This window comes from Arvicanthis niloticus, chromosome 14 (assembly GCF_011762505.2).
Source record: "Arvicanthis niloticus isolate mArvNil1 chromosome 14, mArvNil1.pat.X, whole genome shotgun sequence".
Classification (NCBI taxonomy): domain Eukaryota; kingdom Metazoa; phylum Chordata; class Mammalia; order Rodentia; family Muridae; genus Arvicanthis; species Arvicanthis niloticus.
This window is the reverse complement of record NC_047671.1, coordinates 51,472,316-51,496,657: the sequence shown is the minus strand read 5'-3', so window position 1 is coordinate 51,496,657 and position 24,342 is coordinate 51,472,316. Positions and strand designations below refer to the sequence as shown.

The 24,342-nt window shown below is 47.3% G+C and overlaps 2 protein-coding genes across 4 annotated transcripts in view; one reads left to right on the top strand and one right to left on the bottom strand.

Moving 5' to 3' along the window:
* Psd2 (pleckstrin and Sec7 domain containing 2) overlaps positions 1–18,115 on the top strand; it is a 51,860-nt gene extending 33,745 nt beyond the window's left edge. Inside the window, exons 9-16 of the mRNA XM_076912804.1 lie at positions 6,160–6,249; positions 7,890–7,933; positions 8,919–9,109; positions 9,249–9,319; positions 9,698–9,855; positions 10,648–10,792; positions 14,326–14,469; positions 16,012–18,115. Coding sequence (XP_076768919.1) covers positions 6,160–6,249; positions 7,890–7,933; positions 8,919–9,109; positions 9,249–9,319; positions 9,698–9,855; positions 10,648–10,792; positions 14,326–14,469; positions 16,012–16,221 — 1,053 coding nt within the window. The 3' untranslated portion in view covers positions 16,222–18,115. The remainder of the gene's footprint in view (positions 1–6,159; positions 6,250–7,889; positions 7,934–8,918; positions 9,110–9,248; positions 9,320–9,697; positions 9,856–10,647; positions 10,793–14,325; positions 14,470–16,011) is intronic.
* A 2,974-nt stretch (positions 18,116–21,089) lies between these two features.
* The window catches only part of Nrg2 (neuregulin 2), a 178,850-nt gene continuing 175,597 nt past the window's right edge, over positions 21,090–24,342 (bottom strand). For all 3 annotated transcript variants that reach the window (XM_076912803.1, XM_076912800.1, XM_076912801.1), the window contains one exon: positions 21,090–22,148. In XM_076912803.1, coding sequence (XP_076768918.1) covers positions 21,386–22,148 — 763 coding nt within the window. In that variant the 3' untranslated portion in view covers positions 21,090–21,385. The remainder of the gene's footprint in view (positions 22,149–24,342) is intronic.

The window sequence follows — 24,342 nt, the reverse complement described above, 5'->3', positions numbered from 1 at the left end:
AGGGGAGAGTCAGTTTGCCTCAGAGACACAACTCTTGAGAAGCTTCCCATGCTCCAGTGTGGCCCAACACCCAGTCACACATACATGCAGCAATGAAGTGAACTCAATGGATTTATGAAAAGAGCACATGAAGTAGGGAGAGGAAATCGGTGGTGTGGGTAGGAAAGCAGTTGGAGGGAAGGGCATGGGGTAGATTTGATCAAAACATATTATTTGGATATATGAAATTCTCAAACAATAAAAAATATACACTGTTTATGTAGCCTTGCCTAGAACTGGACTGGCCCAGAATCACTGAGCACTGCCCGCCTGTATCTCCCAGTGCTGGGATTGAAAGGATGCACTGCCTAGAACAAATTGTCTACAAATGAGCTACCACACCTTGTCTAACACAATGTTTGGAAAAATCTTGAAAAAAAGAAATACAACTGATTTTTATACATTGATCTTATATTTTGCAATTTCAATTAATGTGTTCATTAGTTTTAATGATTTTTCTGGATCTTTAGCATTTTCTTCATATAAAATCATGGCATCTGCAACTAGAGATAAAGAGCTCTTTCCTTTTTTTTAATTTAGATTTTTATTTGTTTTTCTTACCTAATCAATCACTCTGGCTAAGACTTTTTTTTTTTTTTTTTTTTTTTTTTTTTTTTTTTTTTTTTTTAGCAGGGTCCTCTACATAATCCTGGCTATCCTGGAACTCACTATGTAGACCTGGCTGGCCTCGAACTCATAGAAATCCTCCCACCTCTGCCTTCCAAATGCAGCAATTAAAGGCATATGTCATCATACCCTGCTAACTAGAACTCTTAATATAATACTGTATGGAAATGTTTCTGATCTTAGGGGGAAAGCTTCTAGTTTTTTACCACTGAGTATGTCAAATGTGGGCTTTTCATAAGTACCCTTCATCATTCAAAGATGGTCCATTCTATCCCTAGTTTGTTGGATATTTTTCCCATTTATTTACTTGGGAGGGGATAGTGGGCACACAGTGCATGTGTGGAGGTCAGAGAACAACTTGCAGGAGTCAGTTCTCTCCTTCCATTCTGTGAATTCTAGGGTTCTAACTCAGGTCATTAGGTTTGGTGATAGGCTGGAGGTCAAAGTGCCTTTACCTGGTGAGCCACCTTGTAGGACCTATGTAGTCCCTTTGAGATGCTGATGGATAGTATTTTGTTGAGGATTTTTGCATCTTTATTCTAAAGAATTACTTATCTGATGTTTTCTTTTCTTTTGCTAGGCACTGGTATGACCCACATTACAGAGTGAATTAGGATTGGTTAATTTGCTCTTTAAATGGTCTTTAAAACTCATCAGTGACATTATCTGGTCTTTGCTTTTCTTGTGAGGTTTCTGAATCCTGATCTAATTCTTCTACTTGTTATAAGTCTATTTAGCTTTTCTATTTCTTCTTGAGTCAGTTTTCATAGCATGTGTTCCCTAAGAGCATGTCCACTTCATCCAGGCTATCTAACGGCTTTGGCTCCTTCTTCTTTAGTAGTCTTATTTATTTACTTTTGTCTACTTGATCTTCTTATGAGTGAGTAGCCAGCAAGAATGAGGACATGACTGCTCCAAGGTGTGGTTGTCGATGTGAGGGAGAGTAGAACCAGAGGCATCTGGAAGGGTCCAGTCTGTACCTGGACATGAGAAGAGAGAGCTGGGAAGAGTGAGAAAGGAAGAGAGGAGAGAGAAGAGGAGAGAGGGCAAGGGGACCAAGAGAGGAGGTGTGGACGAAGAGCCTAGATGGAACCAGCCAGCAGCCAAGATAAAATAGAGAATGGTCAAAATGGCTGGATTATATAGGAAAGAGAAGCTGGGGGAAGATAGCCCAGGCCTTGGGCTGGAGAGGTTTAGGGTTGGTGGCAGGATGCAGAATGCTGGGAGAGGCCCAGGTACTGAGTAATTCTTGTTGTCTTAGGATTCCATTGCTGTGAACAGACACCATGACCAAGGCAACTCTTATAAATGACAACATTTAATTGGGACTGGCTTACAGGTTCAGAGGTTCAGTCTATGATCATTATGGCAGGAAGCATGGCAGCATCCAGGCAGGCATGGGGCTGTAGGAGCTGAGAGTACTACATATAGTTCCGAAGGTGAACAGGAAAAGACTGGCTTTCAGGCAGCTAGGAGGAAGGTCTCAAAGCCCACCCCTAATGTGACACACTTCCTCCAACAAGACCACACCTACTCCAACAAGGCTACACTTCCTAATAGTGCTGCTCCCTGGGCCAAGCGTATTCAAACCACCACACTTTCCTGGGTTTCTTTGGGACCTGACAAATAGTATTAAGATTTACAACCAAAACTGTGAATGTGTCATTTATTGGGTCTATCAAGTTTTGTGTCACATATGCTACTTGGTTTACATGGATTTACGATGATTATGTTTCCTGCTGGTATGATGCTTTCATCACTATGACAACATCATTCTCTATTTTAAGGCTTCCTAACTTCTTCTATGCCTCATACGCATTAGTGGATTTGCACTGGAGATGTCTTATTAGTTGTATGTTGCATCCTTTTCTAACTTTTGGCTTTCAATATGTCTGTTCATTTGTATTTAGGGTGTGACTCTTGCATTTTGTACTTTACAAATATTATCTCTGATAACTTCCTTTTAACTTGAACATTTAATGAGTTAGGATGTGTTTTAACTTAAATATACCAAGTTAATCTTGGTGTTTTGGTTTATGCCTTTAATCTTAGTACTTAAGAAACTGAAGCAAGAGAATCACTTAAAATTTGAGGTTATCCTGGTTCTTTTTTCTTTCCCTCTTTCTTTTTTGTTTTTGTTTCTGTTTTTTTTGGGTTTTCTTTGTAGACCTGGCTGTCCCAGAACTAGCTCTGTAGACCACGTTGGCCTTGAACTCACAGAGATCTACCTGCTTCTGGCTTGGAACGTTGGAATTAAATAGTCTCTGGCTACTTTTTCTTTTCTGTTCCATTCATTTATTCTTTTTCCCTCCTTTTTTGTATACTTTTGGATCATTTAGGTGCTTTTTAGATTTTTATTGTCCTCCTTTGTTAGTTTCTTAGTTGTGTATTCTTTAAGAATTCTTCTTAAAAAGTCTTTCTTTTGTGGTACTGGAGACTGAACCCAGGCCCTTGTACATGCTAGGCAAGTGCTTTACCCGTAAACTACATACCTAGCCCTCAGAATTCTTTTTCTGGTTCATGAGGTACATTTCTGACTTGTTAGAAGTGGGTTTATCACTTCTGGGGCCATGTGGCATCTAAAGACAGCTAAGCTCTCTCAGCTTTCTGTCTTTTCAAGTTTCCTGCTTTCCCATACTTCCTGTTTCCCATGCTTCCTGCTTCTCCATGCTTCCTGCTTGTCCACACTTCCTGTTTCCCCATGCTTCCTGCTTCTCCATGCTTTTATCTGGAATACTTTTCTTCCTGTCTGAAAAATTTATTACAGCATTTCGATTTTTTTTGTTTCAATTTTCATGTTGACATATAGCTGATGTATTTCCCAGGACCCCTTGGTCTTGGTGTGCTCTGAACCCCAGTGTTTGTTTTTAAGTTCAGTAGGTTACTTGGTTCCTCAGCCATTGGGCCATGGTTAGAGGAGGAACGTTTTCCAGTGCAGGGCTCTCTCTACATTCCCTGAGTGGCAGGAACTCAGCCTAGGTGTCTGCTTTGTATTTCTCTAGTGCTTTTACACAGGCGGTTCACTAATATTTCAACCAAAACTTCTCTCCAGTAATTTTTATTTAGGTGTATGTTATGTTCTTTTGTGCATGTGTGCCACATGTGTATCTAGAAGCTAGAAGAGGGCATTAGTTCCGGATGGTGCAGTTACAGAAGGTTGTGAGCTACCCATTGTGGCTGCTGAAACCAAATTTGGGTTGTTAAGAAAAGCAGTAAGTGCTCTTAACCTCCAAACCATCTCTTCAGACCCCTAACAGCTGTTTTTTATTGGAAAAGTATCCTTCATAACAAGGATATGCCATTGTTAAGATGAAAAGGCTATTATTATTATTTTAAAACAGAGTCTTATGTAGCCCAGGCTAGTCTCAAATTCACTGTACTACTGAGGATATTCTTGCATGTCTGATTCTTTTGCCTCCACTTTTCAAGTGCTGGGATTATAGGTATATACTAGTATGCCCAGGTGCTATAGATGAAACCTAATGCTCCATACCAAGTAGGCATTCTACCGACTGAGCTGCATCCCCTGGCCAATACGGAGCTGTTTTTTGACTTTGTTTTCTTAGTGACTGAGAAGATTCAGTGTGTGTGGAACTCAAAGACAGTATTTCCTCATGTGTTTGTATTCTTTTATTATAAATGACCATGACCAAAAAATGACCATGACATGATTATATGTTTATGTCTGTACACAGAAAATGTATACATAAAAATACAACACAGAAACAGACAAAAAATATAAAGGCACACACATAAGATCTTTTCTTTTTAAAGCTTTGAAAGAAGTTAAGAAAATTCTCATCAGCTATACATTAACCCTTACATTGTTTGGGTACAGGGCACATATATGTATCATTCCAATTCTGCTTCTAGTGTTATGATAAAAATGGTGACAAAAAGCAATTTGAGGAGAAAGGGGCTTATTTGTGTTACAATCTCTCATCAGGGGAAGCTAAGGCAGGAACTCAAGGTAGGAACTTGGGAGCAGGAACTGAAGCAGAGGCCATGGAAGAGTTTTTTCATTGGCTTGTTCAGCCTAGCTTTTCTTTTTTTGGGGGGAGGCAGGAGAGGGTCAACTCTAGCTGGTGTTGAGTTGACAAAAAACTAACCAGCACATTTACAATCCCAACATTTGGAAGGCTGTGACAGGAGAATCTCAAGGTTTTCTGAGGCCAGCCTAGGCTATATGGTGAGACCCCAGTGTCAAACAAAGAAGCAAAGAAGCAAGAAAACAAGGAATTGCCTTGTAGCAATGTTTCCCACGTTATTTCGGTGGCATATGATGTTACTAGAGGCTCTTTGTTAAAGTGATGCTAACATCAGGAAGTGTGGGACAGTGCACATGGAACTATGTCCTTGGAGAGTCCCAGCACACATGAACACGTTCAAAGTTCTGAACTGGGGCAATACATTTGCTGGACTCTGATATTCCTTTATTTATTTTAGGAAACCCATATTCCCATGTCATAGGGTGCTTAAATAAATAAATACAAGAAAACACTGCCTTATTTTGGCAAACTCCAGCTCACAAAACCACCAATAGCAAAGTGCCAGCTAGGACCTCCTCCAGAGGGGCTCCTCCAAGGAGACTCTGGAAGAGTAAATGCCAGATGGTGGGCTTGGGGTGCTTGAGCCCATCAACTAGTGAGTAGTTAACAAGAGATAAAATTTTGGGGTACAGCCATCCCTCCCCAGCTCTTTGCTTGTATCAAAGAGAACCTAAGCAGGTTCTTTTTGTGTCTTCCCTGCTCAATATGGATCACCCATGTGTGCTAGTGGTGATTGATTTTTAGTCGTCTCATAAGACCAATCTCTCCCTCAGTTGACCTACCTCTGGAGTTCTTCCTGTTCCACTGTGTGCAGGTGAGAGGGTAAAAAGATGAAGCCAAGAGGCCTGGGTTCAAGTCTTGATGCTCAGTGACCCTGGGGGGTCACAACAGCGGGTGAGAGTAAGGGCTCTGATGTCAGACACACTGGCCCCTCCTCTCTCTGATGTCAGACACACTGGCCCCTCCTCTCTCTGATGTCAGACACACTGGCCCCTCCTCCTTCTTCACGCATGAGTTCCTTTCTCATTCTTCAGGCTTCTCACCTTGTAGCAAGGAGATATGCTAATACACGTGAAGGTCAATGCCCAGCGCAGAGCAGGCGCCTGGCCAACTCACAATGCTTCACCTAACTCGGCTCCTGCATCGAAGAGAGCCTTTCATGTCGTTTGTGGATCAAATAAAACTTAGAATGCAAAAAAAAAAAAAAAAAAAAAAAAAAAAAAAAATTTTTTTAAATTCTTGGAGATGAAGGAGTATCCAGAGAGTTTTCTTCAGTACTGCCTCATCCTATCTGTCAGAGCAGGGTAGGGCAGGGCAGGGCAGGGCAGGGCAGGGCAGGGCAGGGCAGGGCAGGGCAGGGCAGGGCTGGGAAGGGCAGGGCAGGGTGTGTGGACCACACCAGCCTTCTTCCCTACTCTCAGGCAGAACCATTTCTCCATGACAGAACATTGGCAAGAAGATGTCCTGCCAGCAATTCATTGCCAACTTGGACCAGCTGAACGATGGCCAAGACTTTGCCAAAGACCTTTTGAAGGTATCATCTGCTAAGGGCTCTCATGCTCCCTTGTCCTACCCAGCATGAGTGGAGTGAAAGCTTGCTCCACTAAATCTTGACATTCTAGATCCATAGCTTTGGGACAGAGCTGGATTCTGCCTAGTTCCTCACCTGACTGTTGTGTATTCTCCAAGAAAGATAGACGGTGAGGCTCTGAGCACTCTGATTTTAGTACTTCAATGACCACCATTCTAGTAGTAACCATACTATCACCAAATGATAACCATCATTGTCACCAATTGTTATGGCTGCCACCCATGACTGTCTCTACCATCAACACCTCCCTTACCACCACCTCCTCCACCACCACCTCCTTCCCCCCATCTGCCCCCCCACCATCACCGACACCACCACCACCACCACCACCACCACCACCACCACCACCACCACCACCACCACCACCACCATAACCATAGGGAAAGGTCTACTCTACTCATTCTTTCATCACTGGCAATGAAAGAAATTAGTTTTCCTTTGAGGCTTCCCAAGGTGAAGCTTCGGCGTTGTATAAAAAAGAACAGATTTATTTTTGGGGTGTTTATAGATGATGAGTTAATTTTTAGATAGTCTTTTAATAGACTTATGGTGCTAGGAGGAGAGTTGAGTGGTAAACCTAAAGGAAGATATATACAATTATTACGTGCCAGTTACAGAAACTAAAAGAGAACATTGTCTCCTATTTTTTTTTTTTTTTTTTGCTACAATTATCTGCTTCACCATCAAGAAGGACCTGATGAAAATATACCTTTAAGCTCAAGCTGGGCATGGTGGCACAGATCTTTAATTCCAGCACTTGGGAGACAGAGGTGATAGATCTATGACTTTCAGACCAGACTGGTCTACAGAGAGTTCCATAATAGCCAGGGCTACACAGAGAAACCCTGTCTTTAAAAACAAAAAACTACCAAATCACCCACCCATTCATTTCTCACTATCTACTTCTCATCTTTTATCTCCTTCTCCGTCCATCACGTGTTTCTTCATGCATGGATACACCATCCGCCTATCTATGTAACCACTTACCTACCCATGTACCTACCCATTCACCCCTCACCCACAAGCTCTCATGTAGCCTAGGATGGCCTTCAGCTCACTGTGTAACTGAAGATAACCCTGAGTTATCCTCATGCCCCCACTTCCCATGTGCTGGGATTCCAGGCATGTGTCACCATGCTGGCTTTATGTGGTTCTGGGGATTAAATCCCAGCTTCACACACACTAGGTACACACTCTACCAAATGAGGTATGTCCCAGCCCTCCAAACAGTCCTTCATACACCAACCACTCATCCATTCTGACATCTATCCAGTTACTTCCCAACGTCCCATCCACCCACCTATCCTGTGACATTCTAAACGTTAGACATCATAAACCTTGGGAAGCTTACAACCTTCTGGCTAGACAGACAGTAGTGAGTGCATAACTAAAGATCATCCATCCAATACACCACTCACTTATGCATCATGTGACACCAAGCAAATATGAATGAAGCACCCACTTTATCCATTTAACTGCAAAGATGCTCCCTCACCATGGCCATGTTGCTGGAGAGATATGGGGGTTTCTCTGACTCTCCACCTGAACTTCTTTCTTCCTCCCCTTTCTCCTCCCTGATTCAGACGCTTTACAACTCCATCAAGAATGAAAAGCTGGAATGGGCCATGTGAGTAGATCAAGGGTATGAGACTGGTTATCAGGAGAGGGAGTGGCTGGGCATACAGACCACTCTCCATGGTGCTGATTTATTCTAGCCCAGGCCCCTGACAGTCCCTACCTAGCTGGCCAACACCCTATGGGTTCATTTTCTGACTTGATTACAAGTGTGCACTGTTTATATTGCTGTAGAATAGATTCTACCATGACTTTAGTTCTGGGAGTGTAGGTGACTAGTCTTTCTGTACTGAGGATATTGCCAAGTTCCCAATCAATGACAGCTTTTTCCCTTTTAGGAAGTAGGGCAGGAAGTACAGGTTCCCAACAATACTAGCAGTGAGAAGATGTTTGGGTGGTGACTGCTTCTGGTAATGGGAGGGACAAATGCCCTAATTTCTTCACCTGTGAAGGCTGTTCACACCCATTTGCAAAGAGGGTTGGAGATATTACTGGTTGATGAGGTTGGGAAAAGCTCTGAGGGGTTGGGGGCAAGCCCCATGGCTAAGCTCCCTAGGGAAGGTTGTGCCTTCGAGGATGTGTGGAGGGAGGCTCATAGCTCAGGGGCTGTAACTATGCTGGGAAGAGCTGCAGTCTTCTACCAGGCTCGGAAGGTAGGCCTGGACTTCAGGGTCTTGCCTTGTTGTTCTGTGATTTCCAGCACATTGGGACAGTTTGTGCAACAGCTTCAGTCCACAAAGGGGTGGTGCTCCTTGGGCTGGAGAGGTTTAGGAAGACTGAGGGAAGGAAACTTGAAGATAAAGAAGTCTCTAACTCTGTGTTAAAGGTGAAGATTAGTTTAGAGACTCTGAATCAAAGATCGGATATCAAAACTCAGAACTGAAGATGAAGGGGAGGGATCAGAGTGCTGGAACTGTATTTTGCAATCTTTTGTCTCCAACTTTGACGCCAGAAGGGTGGCTGGTGGGGAGGCTGTGGCAAGGGGTGGGGGTGGGCAAGGCCTCTCTGGAGGTGGCTCAGGCTTGGTACCTTCCTAGTGATGAGGATGAGCTGAGAAAATCCCTGTCTGAGCTGGTGGATGACAAGTTTGGGACGGGCACAAAGAAGGTGACTCGGATCTTGGACGGTGGCAATCCATTCCTGGATGTCCCGCAGGCTCTCAGCGCTACCACCTACAAGCACGGCGTGCTGACCCGGAAGACTCATGCTGACATGGACGGCAAGAGGAGTGGGTGTCAGGCTGGGGAAGGGGCCTGGGAGGGATGCTGGTGTAGGAGGGACCCATCCTTGGCCACTCCTTTGGGGACACACATACAGGTGGAGGTGCAGGGAATGGAAGGGTAGGAGTTAATGGTGCCCCCTCTCAGCACCCCGTGGGAGGCGCGGCTGGAAGAAATTCTACGCGGTGCTCAAAGGGACCATCCTGTACCTGCAGAAGGTGAGAGGGCGGTTTCAGAATCCTTATGTAGAAAGGGCCCACTCAGTCTCATCCAGCCCCTGCCTGTGATACTCAGCTCAGGGTCTTCTGGCCAGGACTGGGACCTAGAGAGGAGCTAGGGCTTTCTTCTATTAAGAGTCTTACCTGGACTCACTCAGGAGCTGTGAGGGTTTGGGGCAAGGGACTCTGAAATGCCAAGTGGATTATGCCTCGTGGCATTATGGGACAGACTGGGGTGTGAGGGGAGGGCATATACAGTGATTCTATGTTGGGGGAGGGTAAAGGCAATTCAGAGGAGGGAGGGAGGGAGGGAAATGACAATGGGCTGTGTGGGGGCAGTGAGCTACAGCCCAGAGTGACATAGCATACTCCACTCAGGATGAATACAGGCCTGACAAGGCCCTGTCCGAGGGGGACCTGAAGAATGCCATCCGTGTACATCATGCTCTGGCCACCAGGGCTTCTGACTACAGTAAGAAGTCCAATGTGCTCAAGCTCAAGACGGCAGACTGGAGGGTCTTTCTCTTCCAGGCACCGTAAGTAGGAGCAGAGACTCCCAGCCTGCAGCATCAGCCCCGCAAGCTCCACTCTCCAGGCCTCAGGATAGAAACCTGTGCCCATCAGCCACAGACTTGGTGTGTCTGCTTGCCACAGATCAGTGGCCGCTTCAGGTCTTCCAGAGCAGTGGCTCTCAATGTGGCCTTCTCTGTCACCTGGAGGCAGGATAGGGAGGCCACCTTACTGCACATGTCTTAGGCTCACAGAGTCAATACCTGACAATGTCTAATAAGCCTGCAGGGGCTGCAGGTGCACTCTGAAGTCCTGCAGGTCAGGCTGATAGACTGGGACTCACCCTTGACAAAGGTTAAGTGGGAAGGACTCCTTATACCGTTGACCTGTAAGGCCTCTGCTCTGCTGCACCCCATCCTCTGTGACTAGAGATGAGGTATTTTCACATGTCAGGCAAGTTTCCCATGAAGGAGATTAGTATGTGAGAACTGGGAGCCCAGTGGGAATCTGGGAAGGTGATGGGGCAGGACAGAGGCTTACTCACTGCAGCTGATCCCGGAGTTCACGGGCTCTAGGGACATCAGTCTAGGCTGGAGCAAGTTTATTTTGTGAGAGTCCAGATGGGAGTTCCCTATCGAGTTCTGACCAGGCTCATTCACCCACCTGCCCATCCCACCCTTCTTTCTCCTTCCTGTTCTTGCCTAGGTATTAGTGCCTTCTCTGCCAGACTTCATGCTGAGTACTGGGTGCCAGGTTGGGAGAAGGCTGGAGGTCCTACTATGAGAAGTAGAGCCCTTTATGTCCTCTTTTGTCCCCAGGAGCAAGGAAGAGATGCTCTCCTGGATCCTGAGGATCAACTTAGTAGCTGCCATCTTCTCAGCACCCGCCTTCCCTGCAGCTGTCAGCTCCATGAAGAAGTTTTGTCGACCCTTGCTGCCCTCCTGTACCACTCGCCTCTGCCAGGTACAAGCTCCTGGGGCTAGGCTGTTGGTTTCAGCTCAGCCCTTTCTCTGGGTCATGTAGTACTGGGCTGAGGGACACCAGGGAAGGAGAGATATTCTCCTTCATTCTACCATCGTAGGCCCACTCACAGGTGGGACAATGAAGACCCCCACATGCACAGCCCAGAAGCCTGTCAATTCTGTGATGGGTGACACGAGCTCCCTTCCCTGCCAGTGGCAGTGTAGCTATGTGGGTGTGATTGTGGGTCTGTGGCATGAATTTGAGAGGCTGTATGTGTCATAGAGACAGGTGAAACCTGCCTGACCTTTTACGCAGTGCTCTATTGGACTGTTTAAAGATTTATTTATTTTGCATGTGTGTGTGCATGTGTGTGTGTATGCATGTGGGTGCACATGTATGTATATGTTACCTACATAAAATGATATCTTTAGTTCTATCAATGTCTTTGTAAATGACATAGCTTCATTTTTATTTTTCAAAATTTATGTATATATGTGTGTGTGTTCATTGTGTAAGTTTATAAGTACCACATGTGTGCAGGTGCCCACAGAGGCCAGAAGAGGGCATCAGATTCTCCAGAGTAACAGGCAGTTGTGAGCCACCTGGTATGGGTGCTGGGATCCATAGTGAACCTGGCTCCTCTGGGAGAGCAGTGAGTGCTCTTCACTGCTGAGCCATCTCTTCAGCACACAGTTTCATTCTGTATGGATGAATAAAACCTCACTGTGTATATACACTATATTTTCTGTATCCATTTGTCTGTTGCTAGACACTCAGGCTGATTCTATCACTTGGCTATTGTGAACATTGTTGCAAGAAACAGGTGTGCAGGTATGGCTGTGGTGTGCTGGCTCAGATTCCTTTGGGTGTGTTCCCAGGACTGGCACAGTCGGAGCATATAGTAGTTTCATTTTAGAATTTATTTTATACATATATATATATATATATATATATATATATGTGTGTGTGTGTGTGTGTGTGTGTGTGTGTGTGTGATGTGTTGCGGGTGGGGCACACATGGCATAGCATATGTGGATGTCAGAGGACAACTTTGTGGAGTCTGTTCTCTCCTCTTTATGTGGTTTCAGGGATCTAATTCAGGCTTGTTTAGCAAGCACTTTATCTATTGCACCCTCTCTGTGGCCTCCTCTATTTTTAGTTTTTTAAAAAAAATTATTTATCTTTATTATTGTTATTTTTTATGCACATTGGAGTTTCGTCTGCATGAGTGTCTGTATGAGGGTGTCAGATCACCTGAAACTAGAGTTACAGACAGTTGTGAGCTGCCATGTGGGTGCTGGGAATTGAACTCAGGACCTCTGGGAGAACAGCTAGTGCTCTTAACTGCTGAGCCATTTCTCCAGCTCCCTATTTTTATTTTTTGATGAGCTCCCAGTAAATGTATTAATTTACAATCCCACCATGCTATAAAGGGTTTCCTTCCCCCAGGTTGCTTTACAAGCACTTATTTTTCACCTTTCTTTCTTTCTTTCTTTCTTTCTTTCTTTCTTTCTTTCTTTCTTTCTTTCTAAGATTTATTTATTATATGTATATGAGTACACTGTCACTCTCTTCAGACACACCAGAAGAGGGCATTAGATCCCATTACAGATGGTTGTAAGCCACCATGTGGTTGCTGGGAATTGAACTCAGGACCTCTGGAAGAGCAGTCAGTGCTCTTAACCGATGAGCCATCTCTCCAGTCCTTCACTTTTCTTATAAAACATTTTTTTTAAACTTTGTTTTTACTTTTTGTGTATGAACGTTTTGCCTGCATGTATGTTTGTGCACTAGGAATGTGCCTGGTACCTGCAGAGGCCAGATGAGGGAACAGGAGTCACAGACAGTTGTGAGCCACCATGTGGTTGTTGGGTTGAGGAACCCAGGTCCTCTGGGAGAGCAGTCAGTGCTCTTAACCACTGAGCTATCTCTCCAGTTCCTATTTTTCACTTTTTAGAAACAGTCCAGTGTTGGCGTTTGTCTTAGTCAGGAATATTTCTTGCTGCAGTGAAGCACCATGACCAAAAGCAACCTGGGGAGGAGAGGGTCTCTTTTACTCCAGCTCATCATCAAAAGCAGTGAGGACAGGACTCAGGCAGGGCAGGAGCCAGAGGCCATGGAGGGCGCTGCTTACTGGCTTACTCCCCATGGCTTGCTCAACCTTTTTTCTTATAGAATCCAGGAATGGCACTATCCAGAATGGGCTTGATCACTATTGGGCTTGATCAGAATGGGCTTGATCTTATGGAGACTTCCTTCCTTCCTTCCTTCCTTCCTTCTTCCTTCCTCCCTCCCTCCCTCCTCCCTCCCTCCCTCCCTCCCTCCCTCCCTTCCTTCCTTTCTTTCCTCCTCATCTTCCTCTTCCTCCTCTTCTTCCTCTTCCTCCTCTTCTTCCTCTTCCTCCTCTTCCTCCTCTTCCTCCTCTTCTTCCTCTTCCTCCTCCTTCTTTTTTGACAGGGTTTCTCTGTTTAGCCCTAGCTCTGTCCTGAAACTCATTCTGTAGACCAGCATGGTCTTGAACTCACAGACATACACCTGCTTCTGCCTCCTGAGTGCTGGGATTAAAGGCATGCGCCACGACCGGGCTATGGAGGCATTTTCCTAATTGAGGGTTCCTTTTCTCAGATGACTTTATCTTGAGTCAAATTGACATAAAACTATCCATAACAGCATTCCCTCTCTTTTTTAATCTTTAAATACTTTAGTTATATTTCTATGAAAACCCTATCTCACTAATACCACAGATTTTCAGAGTATTTTAGACAGGAAAGGAGAAACAATGGACCAGAACCTGAGAACAGAGGGCTGGCAAGCTTCAAACTTCCTTTCAGTCGTTAGTCCTTTCCTATTAAGGCTTTCATCTCTCCACAAAGCTTCAGGGCATTCACTGTTTGTGTGGAGCTTCTGTGAGTATGTGATGTGGTGTGTGTGTGTGTGTATGAACACAGACACACTATATACACATCACATCAGCACACATAATGTACATGTACACACCTGTATGCCTGCACCACGGTGGTATCCACACATCTACATGTGCAGATTGCTCAAAGGGGCCTCCTCACTGTGCTGAGTGGTTATGTGTGTGTGTGTGTCTGTGCACGCACACTGGCCTGTCAGTGACAAAGTCTCATCTACTTTTAGGTATGATGGTGAGAGGATGTATGTGCTATACGGAGATTGGAATAAGTGGGGCCAGGCTGACCCTTGTCCCAGCATGCTTCAGTGCACATGTGGGATTCTATGCAAGGGGTTGTGGTGGAGGTGTCTGCTCCACAGTATGTATACTCACATGCAAATGTAAAGCTGTCTTGTGGGCTGAGCCTGTTGGCTGATGTCCCTGGGAGAAAGGGGAGGAAAAAGCGTGGAAGGAGCCTTCATGTCTAGAGCCTAGCTCTGAACCTTTGACTTTGAGGACCTTGGTCAGCATTAGTTTCTCTTTGGTGAAGCGGCTTCCAGTGTGGATGGGATTAGGCCCATGTCTGTTGATGCCCCAAATGTCAGACCTCACAGACCCGGGCTTGTCTTTGCAGGAGGAGCAGCTGCGGTCTCATGAGAATAAGTTGAAGCAGGTGACTGCAGAGCTGGCTGAGCACAGGTGTCACCCACTAGAGAAAGGCCTCAAGTCTAAGGAAGTGGAGGAATACCGGCTGAAGGAACACTATCTCACATTTGAGGTAGGTCTTGGGAGTTGGGTAGCAGAGGTCAGAGCTGGGGCTCGAGGAGAAGGCCAGCTCCCACCCTCCACTTCTGCCATCAACAGCAACATTCCAGGGACTCTAGTTTGAGACTTCCCTACTGTGGGGCTCTCTGAGGCAGGTATAAGCCAGTGTCCTGCAATCAGTCTCTCACAGTCTGGCTGTCAAATGTTGACAGATTTCGCCTATGGCTGGATCTCTCCAGGAGTCCTTCACATCTACTCTGCAGTGTAAAGTAGAGATGACAAAAGCCACAGGGGACTTGCTTGGGGAGAGGCCTGGCTTCCTTTCGTGGGCTGAGTTCATGTTCGTTAAAACATTTCCGAAACTATCCCCATTTGACAGAAAGGTAAACTGAAACTCAGAGAAGCCAGAGCACTGGCCCAAGGTGACACAATTAGGAAAAGCAGAACGTAGGATCCTAAGCAGGTGATTGGCTTCAACTCTGGTGTCTGAGTTCTCTCTCTTACTTGGCTTGGTGTGGATGGGGAGGACATGAAGCCTCATAGGCAGAACTGGGGAGGGGGAGGAGTCCCCGAGGGTGGACAAGGCCTGAATCTGCTAGGTCTCCCTCTCAAATGTTAACAGCAGCTTTTAAATAACCATTCTAAGTGTTCATGAATGCAACCATTTGGAGATGTTTTAATCTTCATTGATCTCACAACTTAAACGATCATTTTTTTCATTACTTTTTAATTCAGGTTTCACATTTTAATAGAAAAGATTTATTTTGATTTATGTGTACTTGTGTGAATCTTCACACTTGTTTGTGAATGCTTGTAAAGGGTCAGATCCCCTAGAGCTAGAGTTACAGGCTATAGTGAGCTGCCTCATATGGACGCTGGGAACCGAACTCAGGTCTTCCGAGTGAGCAGCAAGCCCTCCTAACCGCCGAGCCATGCCTTCAGTCCTAAGTTTTTAAAATTTAAATTGTGGAAACACATGGTAAATTGTGCCATCTTGATCGATTTTCAGGGTGTGGCTCAGCAGCACTTGTTCACTGGTCTCCAGGTTTCTCTATCCTCCAAATCGAAGCTTTGCTCATTAAATCTGTAATTTCCTTATCCTTCAAAGCACAGAAGCTTTAAATATCAATGCAGTCCCACTTGTCCACGTCTGCTTTTATTGCCCATGTCTTTCATGTTGTACCTAAGAAATCTTTGATGTTATTTGGATTGTCAAGTTATGAGTGAGAAACTGGTCATGATTATAATCTCAGGACTCAGGAGGTTGAGGCAGGAGGATTGCTGCAAGTTCAAGGTCAGTCTGGTTTGCATAGTGAATTCCAGGGCTACATAGTGAGATGGTGTCTCAAGAAAATGATATGTGAGGTTGATGTGTATGTCTGCCTATTTTTGGGGGGGTGGCTTATTTACTTTTGTTGATTGCAAGAGCTGTTGATGCAGGGGTATGCCACAGAGGTTGGTGCTTTGTTACTAGGTTCTTAAGACAAATCTCCTATCTCCATTTTGTTGCATCTTGTTTGACTTTGCTTTTGTCTTTTGTCTTCTCTTTCCCCAGAAAAGTCGTTATGAGACCTATATCCACCTTCTGGCCGTGAAAATCAAAGTGGGCTCAGATGACCTGGAGCGGATTGAGGCTCGGCTGGCAACGCTAGAAGGGGATGACCCAGCTCTCCGGAAAACACACTCAAGCCCCGCCCTCAGCCTGGGCCATGGGCCCGTGACTGGCAGCAAAGCCACAAAGGATACCTCTGCATCTGATACCTAGCTGGTGTGGCTGTGCAGGCCCTAGAGGCAGGCAAATGGCCCCAGAGGGGTCAGTGAGCACAATTCCAGCCAGGGACTGCTTGAACCAAGCTCCAGGCAGTTAACCGGCAACCAGAGGGGTATGGAGAGCCCTGTGCCCAAGGAGACTCATGACACTGATCTTCTTGCATCCTGGGCCATCTCTGGCCTAGGCCCTCTCCTAGCTCTGCTGCCCTCCAGTCATGGGGCCTTGCTTTGCAGGCCAGACATGTTCTAGGGCCGAACAAGTCCATCACTGTTGCTTTACCAGGTTCCCTTCTCATCAGGTTCCTCCCTCATCTTGTGTTTGTGAGGGTGGGTCTGGACTCTGGGTCTCAGCTTGGCCACCCACCTTTTCTCCTCTTTCCTCTCAGTTGACCAGCAGCAGGTCTACGGACCACCAGCAACCTTTGCAACTGGCCCAGTTCTCCTGCCTCACATTGCAATAATCTGGGGCCTAACCTCCACTCAGTGCCAAGCTGATTCCATTCATGCGTGTGCCCCCTTTCTCCTTTTGTCCCCTGAGGCCTCTCCATCCTCTTTTACACACACACACACACACACACACACACACACACACACACACACACACACACTGTAAAGAACTCATTTAAAAAAGGGTTGGGAACTACTACCCATTAGAGGATGAAACCAGATGAAGAAAAAGGCCTGTCTTGGAGCTTGGCCTGCTATTGAGGAAGTCTGCAATGGGGCCCTCTGAGGGCTGCTCTGACACTCTGGATGGAAGGATGAAGACCCTCTCTGTTTTTGCCTTTGCCTTTTCCGGCTGACTTGTGACTCACAATCACTTTTCCAGTTGATGCTTTTGGACTGAACAGGATATGTGTGTGTGTCACCTCCTCTGTCCCAGGGGGTGTCCTGTGGGGTGAGTGCCTTGGTAGCACACCTCTGTTTGTTTTTTTTTTTTTTTTTTTTTTATCTTCCTGTTAATACTGCCAAGGCCTCCGAGCTCCAGTGGTGGCCTCTTCCCAGACCTACTGGCAGTAAGGAAGGACACTCTACCTTGCTGAGCGCCATCCTCCAGCAAGCGCAGGCCGGGCAGTAGAGTGGGGTTAAGGAAGCTGTTAGTTCTCAGTGGTGGTGGTGGTGGTGGGGAGAAGGTGGAGTGGCCGGGTTTGATTAGTGATAATCCTTTTCCTAGCAAATCAGAAAGGCTAAGCAAAGGGCCCAGTTGAGAGTAGAGATGCGTGTCTCTCACTGGTTGACATCCTTTAAACACTGCGTCACTTAGAGCAACAAGTGAGTCTCGGGGATAGCCCTCTTGACACAGCTACCACGAGCTGATCTTTCCTATTGTTTGGCCAACAGTTTGTAGTCTTGGGTGACATAAGCCTTGCACTAAGCGCTTAACACTTCAAGTCCACTCCCATCGGATGCAGGGAGCTGGGAGTTTGTGGAGAGGTGTAGTGGGTTGAAATCCAAATTGTTTAAATTGGATTAGCTGAAGTACGTTTTATAACCAAACCATCTGGCCCCTTTGTTTTGCTCAGGGGAAGCAAATGCTCGTTTGAATGAGATCAAAAAGGCAATTCAGGGGGCAGCAAAGAGATCTTGTTCTTTGTCCAGTTGCCTGAAGGTCCTTTGATTTTCCAGCCAGTGTCCCACTCTCTGTGTCATGGGGTGGGGGACAGCAGAGGTGCAAGTTCCTTAGCCTCTGACACGAGTGACTGCCCAAGCACTACTTGTGCCTCCCATCAGTAAAGACATTTTTTAGTTCGCTTCCTTAATTGTATAATTCTTTATTTGTAAATTATATACATGTACTACTGTACTAAAATATTATGTACATTATAAAACATACACAAAAATAGAAATTTAAAAAAGATGAGATGAAAATAAATCTAAATCAAAGTTCTAATATTTTTTTTCCTGCATTCTAATAGACCATCATGTTCCTCTTCTCTGTGACCCCTAACAAGCCCATAAGGACAGGTCAAATCCAGGGCCTGACAAGGTCCTGGGAGGTTTGCTCCAGGTCTAAGGAACTCCTGGTACCAAACTCTCAACAAACAGCTTTCATCCTCTTCAATGAGGGTCAACCATGTGCCATACACTGTTGCTGTGTGCTAGGGACAGTGGTAAAGAGGCCAGCTCTCTGTGTTTATGGGTCTTACCGTTATGAGGGAGACTAGGGGAGTGGTTACCATTGCCACTGAGGACTCTGAGAGGGACTGAGAAAAGACACTAAAAGTGATAACGCTAAGTAAAGAAAGAACTTGGGGTATGGGGAAGAGAATTTTGACCTAGGAAGCTGCCGGAATGTCCTGAGTGTTCCAGGGGACAGGGTGGTGGAAGGGAAGTTGCCTGAAGTGACTGCAGTGCTTCCTGAAAGGTCACACACTCAATCAACATCCCCAAGGCTAAAACCTGAGAGTCAGGGTGGTCAAGAGGGCTCTCTGGTCAAGTGTGCTCCCCGGTCCCAACCATACCTGTCCATTGAAGACTGGCTGATGCAAAAAGGGGAACGGTGAACAACGAGGTTAAGTTGTTGGACTCTTGGTGGGTTATCTTAGAATCCAGGGCAGATGATGAGGGAATGAAATGGGGTCATGTACAGGTCAGTGAGTTCACTGAGGGGTCACTCAAAGTTAACGGGGTCATTTGAGTCCTACCGGTGGTTTCTGGATGAAAACCTAGAAGGCAACAACTTAGAGCCCTCACAGAGTTTAAGTGAGGACACTAACCTAGATTGTAATGAGATCAGTGGACTCACCAAGAGGTCATAACAGTTAATCTGGGGTCTCATAGAGATCAGAGGTCACACATAAGGTTTACTGCCCTAAGAAAGCGAACAGACAGCAGAAGGCTCGAATGGGTCTTCTGGTGGGGCCTGGCCGTGATTTACAGGTTTGTGTAACATTCAGCCCAGTAAGTTTTCTTTCATTTTTCCCCCCTTCGTAATATGTGCCCCTCAGTACCCCTTAACGAATATAATGACTTTATAAGTTTAGACTTTTCTTAATCACCTCATTGAGTTTTTGCCACTTTGTGACTCACGGTTACAAGGCACAGGATTCTATCACTACTACCATCAAGACTAGATACTAATTAGGAATAGTGCCGGGTCCATCTGCATGTAACCTCCACAGCAGCTCGCTCAGGTAAACAATTGCTTCCTTATTTCTCACTAAGTGAACTAGCCATATAGCTAGTGAGGGTCAGCTGGCGCTCAGATTCAGAACCTGTTGCTGCTCTTCGCCTCTCTGTCCTGTTCCTGTCAGCGTCTTTCTAGATCCATGCTGGAACTTTCAAGACTGTGTATAAGCATACACACGTATACACATTCACCCCAGCTCTTTGGAGAGAAGGCTTCAGGTTCTGGCTGGAATCTTGGTTCCTGGCATTCTAAGGAGCTGACGAGAAAGACTCTTTCCCCTGGACTCTATCTGCCTCCTCCATGCCTGAGATCAGACCTTCGTCAGAGCTGCAGGTTTAGACAGGCCCTGGCTCTGAGGGGGGTATACAGTTGGGGCTCAGGAGCTGCAGCTGTTCTGGTCCTTCTGGCAATCAGGGTACCCATTATGTTGTCTTACATGTCCAGACTCTGCCTGTGACATGCCTGAAGCCCCAAGGGTCATCTTTGCCTCCGCTGCTCCAGTGCCAACCCCACAACCCTTCCCTCTTCACCCACCTGGGCAGAAGAAAACTCTTGCCCCAGTCCAGCTTCCTAGCTGTAGGGCAGGAACGGGGCTGGAGTTCTGAGGCTGAGTTTAAAGCAGAACGATTTGCGTCAGTCCCTTGGCTGGGTTCCTTAGCACCCAGGGGGACACCTTATAAATGATTTGGAAGGAAGACTTGGAGCAGGTCCTGGGAGCTGGGACCAGAGGGACTGGAGAGAGGGTCACTTCCGCTCAGGGACTACCTTGGCCCTATGCAATCTTCCAGTACCCACGTGCCTCATCCTAGGCCCTCCTATCTTCCCTCCTCACCTGGGGCTAGGTACACACAGTCAAACAGGAGTTATTTCTGATTTTATTTATAATATAAAAATGTTCAAGTGTCAACAGTCAGGTGTTTGGACATGTCAGGGTTCCCATTTGTTTCTGTTTGGGATTTTTGTTTGCTTTTTAGACAATTGCCTTTTTTTTTTTTTTTTTTTTTTTTTTTTTTTAAAAATTAGCATTGGATCCAGTTTTGAGGGCTGGCTGGGGAGGGCAGGACTGGAAGATGGAAGTCATAGGTGGGCCGGGAGCTGGACTGTGTGAAGGATATGGTGTTACTTTATTGCTAAAAGGGGAATCGAATACACTGTCGCAGTGGCTCTTCTGGGTCCCAGCGTGACCATGCATTCAATCTAAAGAATCTGAAATGCAAAGGACATGCAGGCGTAAAATAGAAAAGACGACCTGTAAACTTAGGTGCTGCAGAGGACACAGGATGTCCTGGAGGCCGCAGGGGAGGAGGAGCCGAGAAGGTTGGGCCCCTGGTAGAGCTGCCCCCTCCCTAGGCCGGGGGCTGGTGGGGAGACAGACTTCTCTGTCCTCTTTCCCTTAGCAACTGTGAGGGCTGGGGAGGACCCTTCCCCATTCTAGTTGCTGTAGTGGGGAGCCTGTGTCTCCCCCTGGAAATAACCCAACCTCAATTCCAGCTCTAAGGCTAGGATCCCTGCCCTCTCTGCTCAGGACTCCAGATCTGGACTGGGGAAGATAAAATTCCATCTTATCTTCATTTTCTTTCTCATTAGAACCTCACAGTCTCTTCTTTCCCTGCCTCTTCTCACCCCCCCCGCCCACCAGTTTGGGATCCTACAAGCGCCCATCCCCACACTGCACCCCAGACGGCTCTCCAGGAGCCCCAGATTAGCGTACAGCAAAAGGCACCACAATATAGGTTTCTATTAAAGAGTCAAAAAATTGGCCCATCTCTCTTTTTTTTTGTTGTTTCTTTTTTTTCCGAAGCTGTAAATCAGGATGTTACATATAAATAGTTTCCCTATAAAAACGTCTTTGCCGTTAGCTAGTATTATAAGACAATTTTTTTGCTAAAATGAAAATAAAACATTTTGTTATACTTTTTTCCTTTTATAGAAAATAAAAATATTTTTATTTCTTTGTTCGCTCCTTTTCCCTCTCCAGTCGGTGATCTCCGCTCTCCTTGGAGACGTGGGGCGGGCGAGGCGGGGGGCCTTAGAGGGGCCCCGAGTCCTGCTTGGCCCGCGTGGGCGGCCCCCGGCTGTGTCTGCTGCTGGCGCGCGTGCTGTGGCTGTCCAGGGAGTAGTAAGTCCTGCTGTCGGCCGCCGGGCACAGCGGCGGCGAGTCCGAGCGCAGCGCGTCGTGCGCCGCTCGCAGGCCGAGGAAAGGCGTGCTCTCGGCCGCCAGCGCCCCGTCCGCGTCGTCCGCGTCGTCGTCCGAGGCCGACGCCGAGCCGCAGCCCGAACCGCTGCTCAACGACAGCGAGTCCCGCGCCGCGCGTGCGCGCTGCGCCGCCAACCCGTTGAGGCGGGAGCGTCGCCAGCGCCGCGGCCCCGCCGACGTCCTGCGGGACGCGCCGCGCGTGCGCGGCCGCGGCGGCGGCGGGGGCGCGCACTCCTGCGTGGTCTCGTACTCGTCGTCCTCCGGGATGCGGAAGGGGCTGGCTGGCAGGCTGCCCAAGCTGCCTCCCAGCGCGCAGGCGCTGCGCCGTGGCCCGGGCCCCGCCGCCGGGTAGTAGTAGCTGTCGTAGCTGCGCTGCATGTCCGCTCCGGGCCCCGGTCCCGGGCCGGGCGGCGCCGGGTGCCGCAGGAGTGGCTGCTGCTCCGCCAGGCGGTAGCTGATGGGCGCGGCGGGCGGCAGCGACACAGCATGCGCAGAATTGGGCGACGTGATCTCGAAAGTCGGCACCTGCGTGGCCAGCGAGTAGTGGAAGTCCACGGGCGAGAGGCGCGCGGGCGTGGTCAGGGCTGACACGTACCTGCGGGAGAGACAGAGGCGTGGGTAGGGAATCTGGGTGCAGTGCCAGTTCACCAGAGATTCCAGCCAGAAAGGACTCTGTCCATAAGAGTGAGGGCCGTGGCTCTGACCACGTTTAGTGTCCACTATCCTCCCAGTCTGTTCTTATCTGTTAAGCATAGATGACTATAGTGTTTACTCCACTATGATGCTGGGCGATTTCAGAAATGTACTATGGGAGAACTGTAGGGATGCTCACAGTCTCCGGGGCACGCTCAGCATGGGGTGTTTCATGTGTGAACTCATCTATTCTGTAGCATCTGTGGGTGAGGGCTGTACTACATACAGGAAAAAAGGGGACACAGATTTTAAGTGCCAAGGACGGAATGACCAAAATGTGGTCTGTTCCATTCTTTCTGAATCAACTAACTCCTTCGGCCTGTCTTTCACTAAAACACCACTAGGTGTCTCTGCTTAGAGCCGATGATCGCCAGGTCCTTGAAGGCCTGTTTCTTGCTAATACCTCCCAATGTGAATCCTGGGTACCTGTCCCTGGGATTTGAATCCAGGCTAGGCAGAAACTAGTATGCTGAATTCCAGGAGCCACTAGCCACCATTCAGAGACTCCCTAGATTCGAGCTCACTGCTCTTGCAAGGACAGTTTATCTCCCGGCTTGGCTAAGTGAGGTAATCATGCCTTCTTGTATCCAAAGGCTGCCACAGGGAAGTGACACCGGGTAGGCACCTCAAGCCAGGGCTGAAAGATACCAAGATAACAACGGTCTCCACTCTCCTTACTTCCTATATCTTCTGATGACCCTTTTTGTTCCCCCACCCCAGGACCCTTTTTGTTCCCCAGGAGCCATCGGCATCTACCGTTCTCTACTTGAGGACCGGGATCACTCACCTCCTTGCCTTTCTTTCAGACTGCGATGTCAGGTGCTTGACTGCTCTCTGGGACTGGCTTAGAGTCTTTTCTTTCTTACTAAGTCAGGTCCCCTCCACCCTTCACTTTCTCACATGCAGATCAGGTTAACTACTGAGTCCTACCCACTCCCTGTCTCCTGAAGTACTCTCCAGCCTGGGCCAGATGTTCCCTCTGGCCATGCCACTACCTTGGAGTTTGTCTTTCACTCTAGGAGGTTCCCAGGGCAAACAAAACAAAGTACCCCCAACCCCCTTCCCAAACCAATCAACCAAACAACCAAAACAGTTCTGCTAGGGAAGACCTTCCTATTTATCCACCCAGGCTCTACCTCCCAAGCAAGCAGAAGCCAAGGGCTTGGCCCATCTCTGTGTCCCTAGCCTGCCCCCAGAGCCCATCCTGCTTCTCTTAAGCATGCTCAAGAATCTCTCCTAGAGAGCGTCTCTTCCCCATCTCCCTGCCTACTTCTTCCCACCGTCTAGTGCTGATGCCAACAGAAACAGGGATGAGTGAGGAAGAACTCTGTACATCATGCTGGGGCATTTTCCAGCCCCATGTGTAGCAGGAATTGTTTCCCTCTAGCTACACTGAAGGAACACATTTTGAAGTACCCACCCCAGATCATTCAGATAGTGGAGATGGACTCAGAGGGGAAAATCTTGGAGTTTGTATTTGGACCAGGTTTCTCTGCCCTAGTGTGGTGTCTATGCTTAGCACTTTTAAAAATTGCAGACTAAGTCAGAAGGGCCATCTCTGGCATGCTTGGTCAGCCCAGGCTTGGCATAGAGTCAGTTGAATCAGAAAGAGGTAGAATTTGCTCCTAGCTGTCCTGGAGCCTGTCCTGCCTGCGGTGTGCCTTCCTCTGCTTTCCTCTCACCAACCTGGCTTGCCTAACAGGCACTGTAAAGCTGATCAGGAAGGGGCCTAGCTCCTGGGATTCCTGGTGTGGAGTTACTGTGTGTATGTGTGACACACAGCATGTGGATGGAGGTCAGAGGACAACTTGTGGGAGTTGGCTCTCTCCTTCCACCATGTGGGTTCTAAGAATTAAATTTATGTCACCAGCCTTGGTGGGCAAGCTCATTCATTTGCCACAGCAATCTTGCCAGCCTTGGGGGTGGGGTGTGAGAATTTACTGGTTCTTCCTTTATCAACACCTTGGGATTCCAGCAATGCCTTGGGTACTAGGACCTGGCTGCTGATGCTGACAGGCCCTGGATCATTCTTAGCTCATGTCCTTACTGCTCAGGTCAGTGCCCTTGAAAATAACCCCTTTCCCTACCATCTAGTC